Source organism: Chamaea fasciata, unplaced genomic scaffold, assembly GCF_029207755.1.
Source record: "Chamaea fasciata isolate MVZ Bird 193981 ecotype frontalis unplaced genomic scaffold, bChaFas1.0.hap1 SCAF_4, whole genome shotgun sequence".
NCBI lineage: Eukaryota > Metazoa > Chordata > Aves > Passeriformes > Sylviidae > Chamaea > Chamaea fasciata.
Window position 1 is genome coordinate 58,480,076 of NW_027094089.1, and position 16,892 is coordinate 58,496,967.

At 34.9% G+C, this 16,892-nt stretch overlaps 1 protein-coding gene across 1 annotated transcript in view; it reads right to left on the reverse strand.

The window, feature by feature from the left end:
- Positions 1 to 352: 352 nt before the first annotated feature.
- The window catches only part of LOC136289049 (leucine-rich repeat-containing protein 2-like), a 16,679-nt gene continuing 139 nt past the window's right edge, over positions 353 to 16,892 (reverse strand). The window contains exons 2-6 of the mRNA XM_066182516.1: positions 15,970 to 16,077; positions 6,878 to 7,023; positions 4,622 to 4,777; positions 2,711 to 2,847; positions 353 to 1,284 (exon numbers count right to left, since the gene is read on the reverse strand). Of these exons, the coding sequence (XP_066038613.1) occupies positions 1,235 to 1,284; positions 2,711 to 2,847; positions 4,622 to 4,777; positions 6,878 to 7,023; positions 15,970 to 16,077 (597 nt within the window). The 3' untranslated portion in view covers positions 353 to 1,234. The remainder of the gene's footprint in view (positions 1,285 to 2,710; positions 2,848 to 4,621; positions 4,778 to 6,877; positions 7,024 to 15,969; positions 16,078 to 16,892) is intronic.

Sequence of the window (16,892 nt, forward strand, 5' to 3'; positions counted from 1 at the left end):
TTTTCTTTTAAAAGATTGACTGCTAGAATGCTAAAAAATAAATAATTTAAAGTTCTTTTTTTATATGGAAGCCTGAGGAGCATATCCTTTATTTTTCTGCTTTTTAAATATGACTACTTAAGTGACATGCTACCGCACAAAACTGAAAATAGCTTATCCATAACAAAAAACAAAGATGTAAATATTGTCTCACATAACTGCACCCATAAGTTTAGGACCATTTAAATTCTATATTTTCAGTCTAATTTGAGCCTCAATTCTCAAAGTCTCAAGTGTTTTTGGATTAAAAAGGTTGCTTTATTAAACAAAAAAAGTACATGCAAAACTAGGTTTCTAAAACCCTACTCTATATACACTTAATAATTATATATAAACAGATTATTAAATAACAAGTGAAATGTTTTACCAGCAAACTCATTCTTACACAACTTGGAAAGTTCCAACAGATGTCCACAAAATCTTGTGATCTGAAACCATTAATATAAGACCTCTATCATAATTTTGCTGTTAGTATTAGCTGACACGGCTTAGTGCCTTATAATCTTACTTAGTACAGTACTATACTATAAGATTGCTTAGCACAGGAGTTTAAATCACATTTTTACTTGAATTTGCAAACAGGTAAAAGTTTAAAATGCTGGGGAAAAAAAAGAAAGGAGAACTGCTACAGTTTCTATATGTAAAGTTGTGGGAACTTATCTAAACTGAAAATTCTGAGGACAATTTTCTTGCAGAACAGAATGTAAATGCAAACTATGGGTGTGTTCTCATTTGAATATTGTAAATACCTAAATATGTGTTTGGTCTTAAGAAAACGTCACATTCATTTTCTAAATCAGTCAATATCCTTTTATAAAATCAGACCTCTTCCTAAGATCACTTTTTGTGTTTCACCATTTCAGCTACAACATAAGATGTCTTCATTCTTCAGTTATGCCTGTATATACTTAGTTACAGTGAATATTTACTTTCAGCAGGTCTACATGCAAATTAGAGGTTGTTGCTGCGAACTTGAAAATAAACATGTTGACTTAAAATGTGAAACAACATCTTATGAAGGTACTACTGCTCTTTGTTTTGTCAGTAGTTACTTGAAAAGACTACAGAAACAAAGAAATAATTGAATATGATTTTCGTGTCATTCTGGCCATCTATATTTTTATGTGTTTAGTATTCAGGGGGATGAAAAGAAAGTTATTCAGATATTCAGTAGAGATCTAGAGATTTTTAATCTTCAGAGCTGGAGACTGAGCATTACTTTTGTAGTGTAGGAAGGAGTAGACTCTGCAAAAAAAAGAAAAAATAAATGAATCTCAGACTTTAGTTATGTAATCCAGCACAAATAAATGGAACCCTTAGCTAGAAACAGCTGTGTCTGGTCTTGTTTCAAAGGTACTCTGCAAATGATCCCTGTGCTATCTTTCAGAAATTCTGCTGGTTCATATTTTATAGAAGATATTCCTTCTACAGTCTGTTTTTCAATATTATTGGTATTATCTATAGTACAAAAGTTTGGAAGCAGGAAATACGAAAGTGATTCATGATCCAAACTCTTCATAAAAAGCAGGGAGGTAAGTTCTGGCAGGGAAGGAAGAAAACCGTATCCCTGAGCTGCTTTGGCCCAGTAATGCTAGCCTGTTCTAAATAGGGTCAAGAGCAGGCTTCAGGCAGCCAAAAGACTTCCACAGTTCCTAAGACTGTAGATACAACTCCATCACTACATATTTTATTGCTGTCTCTAAAGCCAAATAATGACCTTAGTTTTTCTTCAATTGCTTTCCTCTCTCCATTTTAACTGCTGTTGTTACCATTATCAGATTCCAGCACTTTTATAGCAGACTTCAATTTAGAAATAGACAGAATGAGTATTCATATGCACAGCTTACTTACAGACGTTGACAAACAGTAGCCCAGCATGAGTAGATGATAAGCATTATGAAGCCACACCCTGTGGCATTTCTTTATATTTCTAACAGTTTTTGTAGGACCACTACATAGACCACTAAAATACAAGTAATGAAAATCTACTGTAATAGAAAGAAAGAAAGAATTAAATCGAAATAGAATTAAAATGAGCCTATGGGGTATTCCGTCTCACAGGAAAATTTCCCCTTTTTCCCTAACAAATCTTATTAAAGAACACTAAAGAAGGTGAGGATTTCTCAGTGATGGTAAATATAAAACAGAATAGCAACACAAAGTTATATGTAAAATTTCAGGTGTTATGCAAAAAAGATAAAAGCAGGTATTTATCGGTAATTGTACAGTGGTTAAACTGTTAGTACCTTGAAGCAGATAATATTGTCAAATAATATTCTACCAATAAAACGAGGCTTTCATATATATACTGTGCTTCATTTTGAGGAGAAGCAGTTCTTCAGGAATTCAAAATCACTAATACTAATACCAAGAGAAGTAAGTAAATCTAGAGATTAAGAATACTCTTTGTGTACATCATCAATCAATTAAAGTTAAGGCTTATACAAACACAATGAATTTTGTATACATTTGTTCAATATCTAGAGTCTTAATTAGGGTCCAAACTTTTAACAAAGCAGATTCGGCATTTCACTCTTAGTCTTATTTAATACCATAAAAGACAACTAGAGTTAAAGGGTATATTGCTTTTCCTTTTAAAAATGAATGTTCACAATGTATTTCTGCATTTATATCCAAGATGGCAGGGAGCTTACTGCAAATTTTCACATACCCCTTTCCCTTAGGTCTTCAAGGTATGCTTTCATGAACTCTTTTTCAACTTGCTCACGTTCACGTTCATTTTCTATAATTTCTTCGGTGTCTTCACATACAATCGTTTCAACTGGACTGCCCTTGAGACTTACAAACCTAGAGAGATATTAACACACAAATATATGTACAGGCAGCTGAACATCACTGGCCATCATGAATGACATTTTAGAAATTGCTACCAGAGCCCGAAGCAGAAATGTGAAGGACATTATCTCAATATTGCACTATGGCATAGTTAGGATACATCTATTATTAGAAATTCAGATTTCAAGTGGAACTTACTCTGTAATTCACTTCTAATATAAAAAATCATCAGGTTTATTTTTTTTCATCTATTTACATAATTTATTCTTTGCAATAACAGATATAGTTCTTTATTACAGAACTACTACACTGTAATTTCCCCATCTGTTAATGAACAATATGAACTTTGTCCTAATAATATTGCCTAGCAATCTAGAATTTTGCCAGCATCATTCAGCTGACAATATGTACCTCTATTTTTTGGTTATTACACTACTTGTCTTTTACAATGACAGGGCATGTATTACTTTGTAATTGCAAATATCATAAAGCTACAGTTTGCGAGTGAAAAACTAGGTGTTAAATAAACAACTTATGCAATGTGCAAATAAGTGCATAGCATTCTGAAAATCTCTGATTTTCACTCCAAGAAGGAAAAAAAAATTAAAGTTGTTACTTTTAGAAGAATAAATATTTCAACAAATCATATGGCTTTCTAAAGATCTGATGAATTGCTGTGAGTTTGTGATCAGCTGACTTGTTTGGCTCAGGTGCTCACCAAGCACCTCTCTCCGCTCCTCTCCTCAACTAGACAAGGGAGAACAGCAGATGAAAAAATTGTAAATAAGCTTGAGAAAAGCAAAAACCTATGTATGGAAGAAAAGCAAAGCAAAGCAAAAAATTACTCTCTATTTCTCAACAGGTTATGTCTAGCCACTTCCTGGGAAGCAGAGACCCAGTATATGTAGTTGGTCTCTTTGGAACACAAGAACTTCAATAATACATGATCTGACACCCCTCTCCCTTCTTTTAGCTTTATATGCTGAGCATGACACCATATGGTATGAAATATCCCTTTCGTCAGTTGGGGTCAACTGTTCTGACTGTATCCACTCCTAAGCTCCAGCTCATCCTCAGGCTACAGTGCTTTCTTAGGGGAGGGTTAGAGAGACAGCCTTGATGCTGTGCCACCACTGTTCAGCAATTGCTAAAAACATTGATGCATTATCGACATCTTTCTAGCTACTAGTGCAAGGAAAAACTCTAAGAGAGGAAAGGAAATTCCATCCACAGCTAACTCCACTCTGAGCCAAACCCAGTATAAAGTCTGAAATGGTTCCATAATCAAAAGGATGAACATTGCCTGCAGAAATGCAATATTTCTGTAATTGCAGACTAAAAGGTCTTTTAGTCTTATCCTGCATGCAGTAATAAGGTGGTATTTCACAGCAAAGAACTACTAAACCCATGTGACCTTACTTAACATTTTACTAGCCATGTCTCCCTCTCCCAGCAAGATGTGCTGAGCTTGGCAGCAGCTAGCTTCCAGGCTACTGGCTCCACTCTAAAGCAAGGTTTTGCAATTCCAGAGTTAGTGCTGCTATGACCCAGCCTACCCAGAAATAGCAGTTTAGACATACAGAAGCACAATAAGGGTAAAAGGTAGATGAAAATGATGAAACTGCAGATCCTCCATAATTTCCAATATTTTTAGTGCCTCCTTTACCACTCTGATATAAATTGGGTCAGAATTTGTAGAAACTGATGCTGATGAAAGCATTTCTCCTGGGTGTATCTTACCTTATCTTCTTAAGAATATTTCCCTTTATCTCTCACTTTTACTTACTTTAAACCTGTGGTTGACTCACAGATGGCTGTGGGTATCTCAACCAGGTCATCACCACTGACAACTAGCAAACTGAGCTTTGGCATATTGACAAGAGCTCGTGGAAGATAAGTCAACTTGTTTTTTTGTAGGAGAAGCGTCTGCAATTCATCTAACCTGTAAAGATGTCAAAGATAGAGATGAAGAAAAATACTTATTTCAAACAGGAACATCTATCCAGGATAGTAATACTTACCTAATCTTGTGTATAACAGGAGCAATTGCATGCAACATTTTTCCCCTCTTAAAAGTCACTCAAACACCACTTTAACAAAATTTCATCAACTTTAATGGAAATCTCCATACTGGTTAAGCATTATAGTATTAATAGCATACCTCTGACAAGTAATCAGAAACACGCTCAAGATAAAAGGTTTTACTGTGTTTTCATACAGAAAATATTGATAGAACATGATATAAAGCCTCACCATGTGCATCCTGCAACTAAAGAAAAATACAGGCCACCAGCTCCCACTTTTGCCCATATGCTGGTTTCCACAAACTAGGTTTTTCTGTGGTAGGCAGTACATCTCCATCTATTGTTTTTCACCAGTAATTAATACTGTGGGGAGCAAGAGAAAGACCAGCTCCTCATCAAAAGGCACTTGCAAGTTGTCCCAATGAAATCAATTTAATGACAGTGTTTTTCCGGAGGAACCTTTTTTTTATTTCCCCTGGCTTTTCCTAATGCAATAGAAATTTTTGTGTAACCCTTTATTCCTTGTATTAGGTAGAAGACAAAAAGCATTGCAAATTGATGAAAAAAATTCGTCTTTTTTGACTGGAAGGGTCTATTCCTAAAACATGGTTGGCAGGCTATGCTTATCAGGCTCATGTGGTTTGCTTGAATTCAGGTAAAAATATTAAGTAAGGCTTCAGTTTACTGTCAAATCATCTTTATTAATCACAGGCTGTTGTAATGGCATTACAGACAATAATAATTCACTGAGGTTCTTTGACACCACAGGCATTGAAATAATGAGTCTTACTTTTTGAGAGTATAAGTTTACTGACGCGAGGGTTATCTTGACATTTTTTATTCTTCTGAATGCACATGAGCCCAAAGTAAAACAAAGAAAACTTTCTTTTTTTGGTGTCTGATTATGATATTCTAGCATCAAATCTGGCAACTCAGTACAAAATAGAGAAGATGAAATGCAGAAAGGGAGTAATTTGAAGCTAAGGGTATAGGGGTTACAGCGAAAAAAAGTTAAGTTGAGAGGGTATCCTTCCCTAAAAGAAAATATCCTCTTAGAAACTCTTTGAAGTTAGTTGAAACTCTGGTCAGATCCCTTAGGAAAAATGGCAAGTTTATGTTGTTTGTTGTGAATTACTAACACAAGTTAAGAGCAGTGCGGCTGTCAGAATAATCTGTGATTACACAATGTCCCAGAAAAGTCTTTTTGCCCAGCAAAAAAGGCCTTGCAAAAGTTAGGAGTGAATAAGTTTTCTTCTGCCTCAGGGATTTCTACTCCCAGATAAATAAATAATACTTAATATTTTTTAACAAATTTTAGTTAATATGTTTGGGTTTTTTCACTTAAGGCTAGATAAATTTTTTGTAAACCAAGTCACTGCAGCACTCCAGAGTGAATAGATAACTCAGGGACAAGAAAAGTGCTTCCTCAGGGTAGCAAATCCCATTAAAAGGATCATCATGATTCTTTTTTTTTTTAATAGTTCAAAGTGGTTATCTGACCTGGGAGAGTGAGTATATGTGAGCACATTCACATATACATCAGAGTAGAAGGGGAGGATTGTCAGTGGGGTTTTTAAATCTTACCAATATTTTTATTCTTTACCAAAAATGTTTTATCAAGCTCTTTAAGTGACTTGAATATGCTTTAGTTCACCTTTCCCTCCTATACATCCACCCTTCAGAGAGTTACTGCTGCCAATTCAATATGGTGATTCCCTTTTGCTGGAACTGGAGCAGAGTATATCTGGTGAACTTCCAAAAACAATGTCTAGATATAATGACAAATTATTATGAAAGCAGCAGAAAATATATTTTGCTGACTGTCATCAGTGAGCTAGTAAAAGTAGTTTTTTGCTCTCGAGCCCAGTCTATCAATAATAACAGAAATGTTCATGTTCAGAAATAGCTGCTATGTTTCCAAATGTGACTTTCCATCTGTAGTGTCCCTTGTAAGCTTGTTACTTTCTAAATTCACTTAAGAGTTCCTATACCTGTCATTGAATTAAAAGATGAGCTACCTGTCTATGTCTTCCGGGAGATCTTTCAGGCTGTTGCTGCTAATATCCAACCATTGCAAATTAGACATCCGGAGTACACAAATTGGAATAGAATGGAACTTGTTTGCTGACACATCCACAAATGTGAGTTGTTTCAGGTTACTTAGCTAGAAAGAAGTGGTGGTTTATTTTAGTTACTTTTTGCAAATACAAGAAGACATCCTATTCATCAACCATTTTTATTCCCCTAAAAGCACTTAGAAAGACAAGAATTCATTATTTTTTTTACTCAACCATTTTGCCAGCCTTGTCTCTTAGTCATCATTTTATTAAAAAAGTAATTCAGAAATACCTACCTCCCAAATTGTTCATCACCTTTTTAACGGCATCAGGGGATTGAATGAAATTTTTATTCTTTAAAACTCTACAGGTTTAGATGACAAGTCTGGGCCCAGAAAATTACTTGGTTCTGAGGTAACAAAAGACAATTTTTATAACTAATAGATACCAGGTTAACATTCTCAAAATCTGAGATTAAAAATTACAAAGATTTCCTCCACAATAACTTTACTCTGCATTGAGAGTGTAATACTAGGACACAATTAGAAAATGAAACTATCAGTTTAAGCCAACAGACAATTTGGTCCAATATTTTTCAAAGATCTTTAAAAACACATCTTCCATACTGAAAATTAAATATATAATAAAGTACAGTAGATATTTTTATTGGAATATGTTTCAAAGGAACTCTATTTTTAAGTAATAAATACTAAACGCAATGAAGATTAAGTACAAATGTAAAATATACCTGTTAGAGAAATTAATGAGTTGAATAGAGCTCTATGCACCAATTATGCACTCCACCAGTGTTCATAAAAGCATGCAGCTAGCTAGTGAATGTCAAAGGAGTAAAAATGTTAACCAAAAAACTATTTTAGAACTGAAATTTTATTTCTGAGATTCTAATCATCACTCATCATCACAATCAGACTGTACAGATATCATGATACAGAAAAAAAACTAGCAAAAATCTTTCCTTGGCCTTTGCCAGAAGGTACCTTGGAATTTAGGAAAAAAAACTCAAACCAAACACATTTTCCACTTCCAAGGAGAGGAGAAGACATGCAAAGGATAAAATATGAAAAAATACTAAAGTAATAAAATACATTCTGATTCCTTGACAATTATTTTTTAATTATTCAGAATTAAGACCTGGGGTTTTTTTGTATTATCTATCCAAGCTCCATTTTATTGCAATACTGCCAGACTTTCTTCTCAATTTGACCCTTGCTATTTAAAATCTTCACACTCACAACAAGGTACTGTGATAAAGCTAGTTTCTTTAGAGACTTTTTGATGGTGGTTCATCCCACTTTATGCAGGTTGGTTTTGGTTTTGTTTTTGTGCTTGGTTTTTCGTTTTTGTTTTTGTCAGGTTTGTTGTTTTTTGTTTTGGGGTTTGTTGTTGTTGTTGTTGCTGTTGTTGTTGGTTTTGTTTTTGTGGGATGTAGGTTTCTTGTTTGGTTTGGGATTTTTTGGGTTTTATTTTCTTGCTGTTTCTTTGTTTTAGTTATAGCCTCATAAGCTGCAAAATCTTGTCATCTTGAGAAATATTTTCAGGGAGATTTACTGAAGCTGTCCTATCACAAATGACTACACAATGAAGTCTATCTTTCAGAAATAGAGTTTCAGAGTTCCTGAAGCCAAAGGTATAATTTTAAAATCTCCCCCCCACTGTCTTAAAACCTTTTTAGGAAATATAGATATTTCTTCCAGTTTTCAAATTGCATGGTATATAGATTGGTTGAATACTTTAGTACTTGGTTAGATTAAAATATACATTTTCAGGAGTCTGTGTTCCCATAAAAATGTGCAAAAAACCCCATGCCATCTACTCTATCAATATAAATTTTGCTTCAGAACATTTGGAGCCATGGTTATATGGTGTATGCTTCAAGCCTTCAGTACTTTTATTTTTAGGGTAATATTTAACTAAGCTGTCTATTTTCCAGAGTATGTTGAAATCTAATGGAATTTTTAATTTAATATCTTCATGATACATTACTAACAAATGCCTATGATAAACAATGCATTGGAAATTATGGCAGCTATTATATTTTCTAAAGAAAACACTGTATTTTATTTTCTCTTAAAGGACTGATGGATTTTTGTACCTTTTACAACATTTCATTTTCAAACTGGCATGGCTCCCATATCATTTTTAAACTATCATTCATTTTTGTTTGATGGTGATTTTTACTATTTACCTATATGATGCAACTTTGAATCAATCACTATATAGGCTTTATTCAAGTCCCATTAAAAAAAGAAAAGAATAGCCATATTTAATAGTCTAGCTACCTGGACAGACTTATTGTGGTACTTATGTTTAATCATTCTTGTCACTACTCTTTGCCAAACTGCTTCATTTAGCTTATCTTCATAATTTTGTTCATAGAATTAATCCAGATAATATTGTAGAGGTCCACTGCTTCTTTTTCTCTCTGGCAGTTAAACCTTCAGTTGAAAGAAAAGGACAACATGTCCTGGAGTGAACTATTACTTGATTAATAGTTGTGGTTTTACTTTTCTTCTGCTTTTTTGCTGTGAAAGGGATTTGCACATAAGGTTGCATGCTTATTTACCATGAATTACTTACTTCTTAGCATCAACACATTTAAAAGCGTGACGTTGCTTCAAAATACCACGTTCTCCAGTGACACGTAAATAACAGAAACTGCAACCCATCAAAGTCAATACATGATAAGACATGAAAAATATTAACCTAGAAATGTCTATCCATGCACTGCAAATGCACCTTTGCCCAGAAATTTCAGAAGTTACAGTAAAAAACAAATTGTACCTCTTCAGTAGTACAGGCTACCATATATTTTTTTTTCCCATAGATTGACACTCATTATTAACCTGCTGAACACAGCAGAATATATATGAAAAAGAAACATCCTAGGAGCAAACTGCATAGTTGTCCACTTAGGTATCATGACTTCAAACCAAGTGTCTATCTTTTCTTTCATTGAGCTGTAAGTGTAGCCTCTTCTATGATCTCGTTGACATGGATAAAAGACCCATTACAGAAACTTAGTACAAGAATCTTTAGAGGCAGAAGATACCTTTCATGGAGATATGGTTGTATATTTATAGTCCAGTTTATCAGACTGCTAAACTCTGCTGGACTCTTAAACCTGATAAAGCAGAGGCATTCAACAGTCAATCCAACAGCTTAGAAACAGAGTACTAATTTCATGCGTTTTGTGACTAAACCCTCTGAAGCCCAAAAATACATTAAATCAAACAGCGCCTCATTTGTTTGTATCTTATGCAATGCCTTAAGGAGCACAATGGTGTGTCTCAAGCACTCTTAAGGCCTCTGTTAAGGAGAAGGACTCAGTCAGGAGATGAGATAGCCACAGAATGAAGTGACAGGATGAACACTAACTCCAGGCCTGGTGGAGGGGAGGTCTGGGTAGTACAGCCTGGACAATGCATCCCAAAAAATATTCACACTGTGGTAAACTGTGTAAAGAAGCAACTTATCACCAGTCAAGCAAAGCTCACCCCAAGCTATGGTATGGATTGCATCCATCATCACTGAAGCCCCTCTGAAGAGGCCTCTGTGGATACCTGGAACCAGGACGGTAAATTAAGTCACCACATCAGGAGCTTGAAATAAAATAAAGATGGTGCTATTGTCCAAGTGTTATCTCACGGGAGAGGTTAACAAAGCTTGAGGAGAAGAATCTATTACTGATAGTGGCCACAAAGACTGCAGAATTTATGGACTTCAAGGAAAGCCAACTCAGCAACTGTGCTGAAATAATCTCCATCTGGGTAAAAGGTAATTCCTGCAGGGGAAGACCGTGAACACTGATCCACAGCCCACTAGCCCAAGAAACCTACCAACTCAGAAGAAGAGAAAAACTAAGGACATGGACTTTACAAAAGAAGTGAGGTAATCATGTGACCAATAGAATAAGAGAACAGTGTAGCCAATGAGCAATAATTCCTTTGTTTGTTAAAATGTATAAATAGTGAGGAGTTTTGAAAGACCTTAGGAGTTCCACCACCAAGAAGCTCAGGTTGATTAAGGACCAACAGGACACTGCTGGAATCACAGGTGGCAAATATCTTCTACTTTATATGTCTCTCTCCCCTCTGCCTTTCCTATTTCTTTCTTTCTGCTTCATATTGATTGTTAAATAAAATCTGTGTTGTTGACTTCAGCATATGGTGTTGTTTGCACCTTAATTAGGGCAGAGGCATTTCTCACTGATTGGATTGTGACATCTTGGTAAGACATACCCAAGAAATTTAAGCAAAGGACAACATTCACTGTGATGGCCTCATTCTGATTTTGCAATGCTAAAATCCTAAGACTTTTGTAGACTTAATCCACCAACAGACACTGTTATCCTTACGCCAAACCATTTACTTGGGAGTTTAATATTGTCCCCTTTCACTCTTCATTATTTCATCATCCAGACAACAAAAGTTTACTGTCTAATAGAGTAAATATAGTTATGATGATCTAAGCATTAGAAGTTCATAGAAAGGGACATCACTTATTATTTAAGTAGGTTTTTTGTATGCACAAATCTTTCATTAGCTCTACAAAAAAAAGAGGAAATCAGTTTTATTCAATATTCAATATATTTATCCAAATGTATGCAATACATGCAACACATGCAACGTTCACAAAAGTATGAGGTATTGATTCATCACAGGTGATTGAAGAAACACATGGCAATAAGGGCAGGACTGTTGTCATACAGTTAAAATCCCTAAGAATGTGGATTGTGTGTTTAAGTCTAAGAGTTGTTCCAAGCCAACAGAAGAGTCACACATATAAAATTAGGTATCCAATTAATGATTTCCTGGGCTAAAGCCAAAACAAGTCTTCTGTCTCAAAAAATAAATTTATGCTGATTACTTACATTAAATTTTCATAGCTTTGATGTTGCAGCTACACACCGTCTGCATACATTATTGAGCTTTGCCATAATAAAGTCATCTCATATTCAAATTTCTAAAACTTATAAATTAAGGAAGAAGGGAAAACTAGGCTCTTTCAAAAGTCAATTAAAGATTTTTCATCAATTTAAATAGGTCCAGTAACTCACTTTGGGAGTGTACACTTCATATATTTCAATTAAAACCATTAGAAGAGGAAGAACAGCAATGTCAGTAGCATATGGACATTAACTGACCTATCCAGAGCGTTTGGAGACAAAATGTCTTTGAACCTATCAAAAGATTTTTTAAAGACATATTCTGTTCCTTCACCAAAGGATGATTTATATTGCTTACGCTCACAACAGAATAGTGACAAAGCCAAAAATGTTTTTTCATTTCTGCTTCAAGGTGGACACCAATTGAAGAAATACTTTGCAGACAGTGCCATCTTAATTATGATTTAAGCATATACAATGATTCTGGTTTGCCACAACAACACAATGCACCCTGTGAAGTTACCCTTCTGGTTCAAAGAACTGAGCATGCTCATTTGGGCTCGATCTGAAACCCAGAAAAAATCACAATTTTCCAAAATGGGGTGTGGGAAAAACATCCAAAAGACATGGGACTTTTATTGTGTGGCAACTTAAAAAATATACTATAAAAAAATAACAGCTCAAATAAAGAATTAAAATACATTGGCAATTTTGTTTTACATTGATAAAATAGTAACCATTCACTTTAAAGGAAAATAATATCAAGGATGTTTAAAGAGATAATATCAGCAGAAGAGAACCAAGTAATGATGCAATATTGACAGATGCAAAATAAATAATTAGGAAAATTATTATGTTATGAAATTATTATGTGGGAGAAAATCACAAAAATAAAACTAAGAATGTGGTTCTGTAGTTTTAATTTGTTACAATCACACCATTTTGATGATTGATGATGAAATTATTTCACCTTATATATACCAGAGCTGTGCAATAACAATCTGTGTTCTACATCAAGTCAAGCAGAGACAGCCTGATAAGCTTGGAAAAAAGACTCATTAAATGTCAGCCAGAAATCAGCTTGCTAATAAATTAAGTGGAAGACAAAATGCTATGGCAACAAACACACTTCTATCTCAGCAGCAGAGGTCAGAAGATTTGCAATTTGTAAGCCACATTTATGATACCAAGAATAAGAACCTCTATGGGTTTTTTTGCTTTGCAAACAGAAATGATGGGAATTCTTTTTGTCATGTCACAGAGTAACTCCAGCAAAATACACCAGACTCTTGCCATTTGTGGGACTGAGAACTACAGAAGTTGTGAATAATTTTTTTAACGGCAGGAGATCCCTGCAACTTGGATCTGGACTTGTCTTTCCTTGAAGCAGGAGTTTCAGAAAGAGTATCCCCAGATTTGTGAAATTCACACTGGAGATAAGACTACTTTGTACTCTGTGACATATCTGGTCTGGAATTAGACCATATGTAGTCCAGCATATTGTTGTAAAATATCAATTATAATTTCATTTTTTTTTTAACTCTACAGACTCCACATACACACAGACTCCACATACACGTGCATGACACTGATAGTACACAGACCTAAAACTGAGAACACTGTCGATAATTTAGCACAACAGGCCACTGCTTTGTGGCTTGACAGGATTACAGCAAATTTTCTCTCCCTCCTATTCCTTCTTTTTATAATAATGCTGCTAGACACACATGGGGTTTTTTACATACTTTCTTTCAGTTAATGACAAAACTAACAGAAAAAAAATTCACTATATCTCCTCCCAAAGGATCCTGTTCTCCCTCTTTTATAACAGTATTTCTAGGAAGTTTTATGTCTTGCTTTGACACCAACATGCAAAAACAAACTGAAAATCAAGCTAATATGAGTAAAATAATCAGGTACACAAGATGTTTTTTCCTGACTTGGACACGAAAGCTAAGGAATGGCACATACATTGTGTGTCCAGCGAGCAGATTTTGTACAAATAGATATCTGGCTACTTTCTAAGAACTTCTTGGTGAAATTAAGAGCATGAGACTGTGAATTCTTACAGTTCTTAGTGCTTCAGTGCTATTTTTCAATACTCTGTCCAGTCTGTGACCAGGTAACCTTAGGGCATCCAGTGAATTATGTTGTTCTTATTAGATGTCTGATAAATATAAAAATGAATACTTATCTATATACATACTTTAGAAAGCTTGCAATGAAGCTGAACTTTAGTGATGCATTTTAGAGGTAGAATTCCCCTAATGTGAAAATTACAGAGATGTGGCACAGGTTCTGATGAGCAGCCTTCTAATAATACCCCTCAGCCATGTAATCTTTGGTAGGGATGAAAACATAGCAAGCCATCAAACATCATCTGCTTTTTACTAGAAAGTCTAGAAATTATATTTGCCTTGGGTTTTTTGGTTGGTTGGTTGACTGGGTTTTTTTTTTTTTTCATTGTGCATTAATGAAGCATTTGCTGAAATGGTCTTTTAAAAAAAAAAACCACCTGCCTGCGTAGAATATATCTAGCCAGGTCTTCAGTGTAGCCAAGAAGCTCTTGTATTTCAGGGAATCTGCTAGGTCTAAATTACATCAAGAGCTCTTCCATTGGCTCAGAGTACCTCAGGAAGATATAGCCACGAATGGAGCTGAAGGCTTTTTCCATGAGCTCCTTGGATAGCTAAATATTGTCCCGTGTCTCTTAAACAACAAGGAAAAAATGGCTAACAAAATCAGTCATCTAGCCTAGTCCCAGCATAGCTGTTCAGAAGATAAATTGTGTAGAGTCAGGTTTCATGGTACTGAAACAGTATGAGTTCAGATACATTTTACACTTTTATTTCTATGCCCTATATCAACATAAGCAGCTTACAGATGTTTCACTACTCAATTCCCTTCAGATTGCGTCCAAGCTACTTATCTTTTTTTAGCTACATATTGCAGAGGCATATATAGCCCCAGTAACTTTTTAATAATAAAACAAAAAACTTTGACATATTTGTGTATATCATATGCAATATCAGATAATATTTTCTGTGCCCATGACATTTTACAAACATCTATATAATGCTTTAAGCATATAAAAACATGAATGTAACAAAAGAAAGCATGACTGCTGAGGAAATACATAGGAGTATCATTTATTATTAACAGCATGCATCTGAAGCTGTCAAGATTTTCACAACTGCAAATAAAAACTAATACCAAGAAGTACAAGCTAATGCAAGATCATTTCTTAAACTGACTGAAACCTGGGAAAAGATGGAAAAATGAAAAAAGTAACTTTGTGAAAGTCTTGTGCTCACTATGCATTAGTGATCAAAACAGCAAATAAATAGTTGGATATCTATGTAATTTGATTTAAAATAATTAATCCCAAATTACTTCCCACTAAGTAAAACAATACTATACACAAAAATGCCATAATTCCCAATTTTTATCTAGGTAAATTATAGTAATATATGGGATTTGGAGATAAACAATGGAAAATAACAGAATGGAAGCATTTTGTTATTTTCTTTAAATTTTTGGTTTGCAGTAGTTCTGAAAGACCTAAATCAAGAGTAGGAAAAACTGTAAAGGTTAGAACAATTGAATGAGAAATCGGTAGTTCATGACATATTTTTCCTCTGCAATGTTCCTCACAAGAGCAACATAACCAAAAAGTATTGCAACTCTTGATTAAAATGAAACCTCTACACAATTAGATTCTAGAATTTGCAACAACATATTTTAATAACTTTGCAGAATTCTGATGAAACTGACATTTACACAAATAATGAAAACCTCTATTTCTATGTCACAGTCCAAAGAACCACAGTTCTAATTTTTTTCAACCTCAGAATACAGCACAAATACCTCACCAGTGTTCTTATAGAATAGTACTGCTTATTGAGATTTCAAATGTCAAAACATCTAAAACTTTAATTTTTTGTAAAGCAGATTTGCAATTTAGAGTTTATTACTATGCTGGTATCATCATTACCAGAGCACAAAAAACTGCAAATAAATCTCTGTGATGCAATGCTCTAAAAAACACATAGAAAGAGTTCTCAAATGTGCTGTTTCAATACCATCAATAGTCACTCAAGCAAATGGGAAAAACTGAACAGAAACACAGTGGCAGGAAGTCACTTACCAAGGTGAAAAAGTACATCAGAGAAAGTATGACACAGGTTTCCTGGTTTCTAGCCTTGAGCTGCTGAGGACCACTCCAGGTATGAAAAATAACAAGTATATCAAGACCCTAAATATGGCAATGATATTGAGATTTAACACAACCTATAATTTTAGAACCTCCTCACTTTTTCCCTTTTTTTTGAGAATGTAGTCCAACTTTCTACAGTTCTGAAGCATCACATTAGGTCATCTAATCTTGACAACTTTTTTATTGCCTCTAAACACTATTACAAAGACCACTTTATATCTGAGAATTAAATATATTTCAGCTATATTAAAGACAGTTTGAAGTGGCCTTGGCCTCTCCTTAAACAACCTCTCTTCACTGAAAGGAGTGTGTTCAAAGAGAAGTCATAAGGGCAGAAAAGAACAGTAAATCTTGAAATGGTGATACCCACATGTGATCAAGACACTGGAAGCCCCTCTGCTACCACTGCCACACCCTTCAGACTTACCTTTAACTGACCAATTCTGTGTTTCAAGATGAAATGAAATAACAGCCTCAAGACTACACGGCAGCCAGCATATGACATGACTGAAGCTAGGAGTCAGCAGCAGCTATCCCCAGCAGCAGTGTGTGACGCATATACCCCCCAGTCATGCAGACATATAATCATGTGTTGTGTGACCAGACACAGTCAGGGGAAGTCCTTTCACATAGTCCTACACATTCTTCACACAAACTCTGCACACAGGCAAGCGCTGGTCACATATACCCAACATTCACACTGCACATGTAAACTGGCACGTGGAATCTCAAATTTTGAGTCACGGAAATTTGGCAAACCAAGGTTATCAGTATCACCTCAGATTAGTCCAGAAAAAAAAACAGTTTGATGTGGCTACAGTAATGCAGGTGATGGGGAATCTAATAAAACATTT